A 6,099-nucleotide genomic window follows, 5' to 3' on the forward strand; every position below is an offset into this window, starting at 1 on the left:
GTATAGAGCTCCAAGGAGATTATGTTGAAAAATAAAAAAGATTTACCCAAAAAAAATTGATTTTATACTTCATTCTAAGGACTTATTGAACTACCCTCGTATTTCAAGAGTTTAAAAAATTGTTATGTTTTTTTTAAAATCATTTTGGAAGATTTGAAGGAATTTTTAAGTATTTACCAAATTTCAAGTAATTTCAATTAATTTTACAATATTTGAAAGATTTATAGGATTTTAAAAGAAATTAAAAGATTCAATAAGATTATAAGAAATTTCTAGATATTTCAATGTTTTCAACCAAATTTGAGCTTTATGAGATTTTACGAGATTTCAGAAGATTTAACATAATTTCGTAGAAAGTGTGCATAAATTTAAATGAATTTGAGGATATTTTAACATTCTTAAGTAAAGGATTTTAAACGAGTATCCAGGATATTAAAGTGATTTAAAATATTTTAAGGGATTAAAACTGATTTCCAGAAAACTTCAGGCAATAAATTAAATGAATTTTTAAGGGACTGTTAGGTATTTTCTAAGTATATCTGTGGATTCCAGACTTCATCATATTAAAAAATTTCATAGGATTTCAAAAGAAATTATAAAATTTCTAGGGATTCCAATATATTTTAAGGAATTCTAGATATAACCCTTAACCAGCACTATGGGTCTAGTTTACCCAGGGAATTTTTTTTACACAATATCTCTCATTCAAACGATAAAATAAAGGGCATAGAATAAAACAATCATGAAAAACGTATTTTCATTTTTTTCGAAATCAAAATTAACTGGAATTAACTGGAATTGTCGGTCAAACTAATCCAAAAGATGACGCCACAAAAAGTAGGTCTGACTTTTGCATTCAATTGCATTAAGAAAAATCAAAAATAATTAAAAACTTGATGCTGTTTGCAAATAAAAAGAAAAAAAAATAAGAGTAACTTTTACTAATTATTTAAATAAAGAAAAAGTTATGAAAATATGTAGTTTAATATGAATAAAATTTAATTTTGAGATTCATTTTGAAAGCAGTTCGAACTTTAGATTTCTATGATTTAGTTTGCTCATAATATTGATTTTATTATTTGTTAAAATTTTAAAATACTTATTGTCATAATTATTAATGTGGCTAACAAAAAATTAATAATATTAAAGACCTTAATGATAAAAATATTTAAAACATATACATGATCAGAAGAATTAATAAAAAATATATGACCTATATCGAATATAACATAATAATAATTAAAATATGTAAAACTATATCTTAAGTTGCACAGTAAAGAATCTTTGTACCTTAAAAATCTCAAGAATTTCAAGTTTTAAAGAAAATATTTTTTTAAAGTAATATTAATTGTAATTAAAATGTTTGAGGCAATAATTTCGTAAAAAGTCGATGACAAGACTAATAAATGAGACTAATAAACTATAAACTATTAAACTCTATAAACAAACGTACCGTACTCATGATGCACAGTGGGAGGAAATTTACTTTTTTCGTTCAGCTTGACGCTGCGAACTTTTGTCTCCCCTATTTGTTTATTAATAATTTTTCCACCCAAAGTACGGAAAAACTGAAATTTTTTACGCTTCAATAATTGATCAGGAAAACGTTATATTGTCTTAAATAAATATTTAGGGACTCATAAAATACAAATAATTTGTTTATTATTTCATTTATTCGTTACAAACAAATTTGATAAACAAATTGACAATAGTCTTACTATCGGTAAAAAATTTTTTTGTTAAAAGTGCTTCACATTAATGTAGGAATGACATTTAATAACAAAAATAATATAACAATTTCTAATAACTATTGTTATAAACAATTATTGTGGCAAAATATAATAATTTGAGATTCTTCAAATGATAATTTCCTGCAATCACCAGAACGACTTCAGGTATTCCTTAAAACAATAAATATTTAAGAATATTTGATAAAATATAACAATTAAATTGTTTGTAAACAAATTAGATAAACAAATTCACAATGTTGGTCCTTTCGCATAGAATTTTTTTTTGCACTGGAAATGTTTTAAGCTGTTGAAGACTTGACTGCTAGTCACAAAAATATTTGAGAAGTTAACAATAACCATTGTTATAAATAATTCTCGTGACAAAATATTGAAATGTAAGGTTTCATCAAAATTTTCATTTTCTTTAATCGCTACAATGGCTACGGATATTCCTAAAAAATGTATCTTTGATTATATTTAGTAGAATATAACAAATTGCATGCTTATAAACAATTTACATAAACAATTTCCAAATGTTGGCAGTTTCACGTGGAAAAAGTTGGCCATCAAAGAAAATTTAAATTTGATAAAACCTTAAGTTTAAATATTTTGTCACAAGAATTGTTAATAACAGTGGTTATTGTTAACTTTTCTAATATTTTTGGGATTAGCAGTCATTCGTCCAATAGCTTAAAATATTTCCAGTGCAAAAAAAATTTTCTATGCGAAAGGGCCAACATTTTAAATTCGTTTATCTAATTTGTTTACAAACACTTTAATTGTTATATTTTATCAAATATTCTTAAATATTTATTGTTTTAAGGAATACCTGAAGTCGTTCTGGCGATTGAAGGAAATTATCATTTGAAAAATTTCAAATTATTATATTTTGCCACAAGAATTGTTTATAACAATAATTTGTAAAAAATGTTATATTATTTTTGTTATCAAATGTCATTCCTAAATTAATGTGAAGCACTTTTAGCAAAAAAAATTCTTTACCGATAATAAAGACTGTTTGTCAATTTGTTCATAAAATTGGTTTATAATAAATAAGTTCAATAATAAACAAATTATTTGTATTCTATGAGTCCCTAAACATTCTTTTAAGACAATATGAAGTTTTCCTGATCAGTTATTAAAGAGTAAAATTTTTTAGTTTTTCCATACTTTGAGTGGAAAAATTATTAATAAAAAAATAGAGGAGACAATAATTCGGAGAGTTAAGATCTATAGAAGTTAATGATCTTTAATTTGAAACAAAAATTTAAATTCGCAAAAAAATTAAAGGTCCTGGACATTTTTGAATTAATTATTTAATTCAAAATATCATTTTAATTTAAATTTATTAATAAAATTATTAGGGGTTGAATGCAGCGAGAAAAAAGCTTTCAAGATTAAGCAGTAAATAAATGATTGAAATGTATAAATTTATATATGATGTTCGGTTTAATTTAAATAAATATATACATTATATTAAATAATATTAAATCCATTTTCTCATTTATTAGTCTTGTCATTGACAATTATTCCCTCAAACATAGAAATCATAGCAATCTAATGTTCGAACTGCTTTCATAATGTACCTCATAATTAAATTTTATTCATATTAAACTAGATATTTTCATGACTTTTTCTGTTTTTAAATAATTATTAATAGTTACTCTTATTTTTTCGTATATTTTTGTTTTGTTTATTTGCAAACAGCATCAAGTTTTTAATTATTTTTGTTTTTTCTGAATGCAATTCAATGAAAGAGTCAGACTTACTTTTTGTGGCGCCATCTGTTGGATTAGTTTGACCGATATCCAATTTTGTGCACAAAATACGGAATTTCTTAACTTTCACTACCGAATTTAATTTTATAAAATGTTTTAATTTATTTATACCTATTCCAAAAATATTTGCTGTTAATTTTAAGGAGTGAAAAAAATACATGAATTCTTAAAGCTCGAAAAAATCCATTCTCTGGTTGCAGTGATCACTCAAAGTTTGTGATGGGTCCATCTGACCCACTGTATATTGTAATACCAGATTCCAAAAATAGTTATATTTCGATTTAACATTTAAAAAATTCAGGGAGAATCTTTTGCTACTATTTTTCAAAATTTATGCCATTATTGCCACTATTTAACATTTCTCAAGAAAAAAAATACTATTGTTTCTAATTTTTTGAAATATTGAAAGAACAAATATTAAAAATGGAATATTTAACATAAAAACAGCAATTTATTGTTGAGCATGACAAATAATATGATACATAATACATTACTGTTTGAGTTTCATGCGCTAAACGTTTAATATTTTATGCTTAATAGTAAAAAAAAATCAATTTTACGTTTTATATCACATTTAAGGTTTTCGTGCTTATTTTACATTGAAGAACTTAAACTAGATTTGTAATAACACATTAAAAAATATTTGCTTCCTTAAGGTGAAGCAAATTGTCAAGTATACTAATAATATATACCTTGTGTAGCACATAGTTTGTCATAATCTCGAGCTTATAATTATTTGTATCGTAAAAGTAGAAATATTTTACAAATTTTCTTTTGTGCAGTCTTTTAGATTACAAACTCTCCATGCAATTTTATATCTCTTTTTTCAACGCTATCTTCCTTTATAGCCCTACTTGGTTCAAATGCATCAATCTGGATAGAATCGTAAAATTCCTCCTGAAATTAATAAAATATAATTTCATAACAATTATAAATAATTATAAATAATTATGGATGTCTGAATTTGAAAAAAAGAGTTAAGAAAGGCAACCTCTAAATTCCGTTTCTTTTTCTTTTCTCTTGTATTTTTTTATTTGTTAGCTGACAATAAAAAAAAAATTTGCAAAAATCTGCATTCAAATTTTTTTTTTTAGTTTTTAGTCAGATCTCATGGAGAATATGTTCTGGTTTCCTCATGGGTTTTTATTGCTTTGAAAAGGATGCTGACTGAACACCAATCCTTTGGTAGATATTTGTAAATATTTCTTGATTTTGGTTTAAAAAAATTAAATACAAAAAGGCAGGAGAAAAAAAGAAGGAAAGGAATTTGGATTTTGCTTTCTTTTTCTTTTCTAATTTTTTATTTTGGACTTTTTTTTTTAATTTCGAAGCTAAATTTGAATGTTGGAAGTTAAAGAAGCCAACTTGTATTTTCAGAATTCAGGGTTTTCTTTTTAAAGATAGAAAAAAGTTTTCCGAAAGCTTGCCTTATTTTTTTTTAAATTGCAATATAAAATTGATTCTTCATTTTCAAGTAGGTTTAGGTTACCGTATTTAATTATTTTTAGAACATTAATATTCTTCATTTAAAGTTGAATTTTTTAACTATTTTCAACTATTTTAGTTGAATTCAACTGTTTTTTTATTTAAAAATAATTTCTGTTGGTTGTAATAACTTCTATATTTTTTGATCATAATTCTTGTTTCAAATGAAAATTTGAGTACTTGGTTAAAAGTTAAACTCTATTGTTAAAAATTAATTTTTTAGGATGAAGATTTATCATTTTAATTGAAAATTCACCTCTTTGATTGAACAATCATTTTTTGAATGAAAAGTGAAATTCTTCAATTTTTAGTTCAAATTTTTTTTAAGTTGAAAATTAGTCTTTGGTAGAAATTAATCTTCTTGTTTAAAAATTAATCTTTTTTTTGAAAATTTAATTCTAGTTAAAGAATAATCATTTTAGCTAAAAATTCATCACTTTTAATACGTATTTTAAAAATATTTTTTGAAATTTTTGTTGTATTTAAAATTATGTTTTCTTTACAATTGTTAATGTAATTATTCCAATTGAATATTCCATCATCTTAGTTGAAAATTAATATCTTTAGTTGAACACTAATTAAAAAGTTGTTGTCGATCACAGGGGCTAAATTTGTATCAAATTTTAAAGGAAAAAAGTATTTCAACTTAATATTGATCATTTTAGTTGAAAATTGATCTATTGCAATTGAAAATTTATAAATTTAGTTAGAAATTCATCATTTTTGTTCAAATTTGTTGTGGGTGGAAAATTAAATTATTCCATTTTTGGTTGAAAACTTCTATTTTTCATTTGAAAATTCAACTATTTTTATGGGAATCTATTTTATTGAAGAAAGAACGTGTTTTCTGGTATAAAATTGATCTTTTTTTATTCCAAATTGAACTATTTCATTCAAAATTGATGTATTTTATTGAAAAACGTCTTTTTGTCAGAAAATTAATACTTTTATTTGAAAATTGATTTTTTGGTTGTTTAATATTCATCTACTGCATTAAAAAATTAATCATTTTAGTTGAAAATTCATTACTTTGATTAAGAATTTTTTTGATTGACCATTCAGTTTTTTAACTGAGAATTTAGCTATTACATTTTTATTTTAAAGCT

General features: G+C 23.4%; 2 protein-coding genes across 2 annotated transcripts in view; both read right to left on the reverse strand.

Annotated features, from left to right (window-relative positions):
• Positions 1-6,099, reverse strand: part of LOC117174193 (pigment-dispersing hormone peptides) — a 97,289-nt gene that overhangs the window by 80,726 nt on the left and 10,464 nt on the right. The window lies entirely within an intron of this gene.
• LOC117174192 (probable chitinase 10) overlaps positions 3,940-6,099 on the reverse strand; it is a 4,038-nt gene continuing 1,878 nt past the window's right edge. Inside the window, exon 2 of the mRNA XM_033363048.1 lies at positions 3,940-4,405. Coding sequence (XP_033218939.1) covers positions 4,295-4,405 — 111 coding nt within the window. The 3' untranslated portion in view covers positions 3,940-4,294. The remainder of the gene's footprint in view (positions 4,406-6,099) is intronic.

The sequence above is a fragment of the Belonocnema kinseyi genome, chromosome 6 (assembly GCF_010883055.1).
Source record: "Belonocnema kinseyi isolate 2016_QV_RU_SX_M_011 chromosome 6, B_treatae_v1, whole genome shotgun sequence".
NCBI classification, from domain to species: domain Eukaryota; kingdom Metazoa; phylum Arthropoda; class Insecta; order Hymenoptera; family Cynipidae; genus Belonocnema; species Belonocnema kinseyi.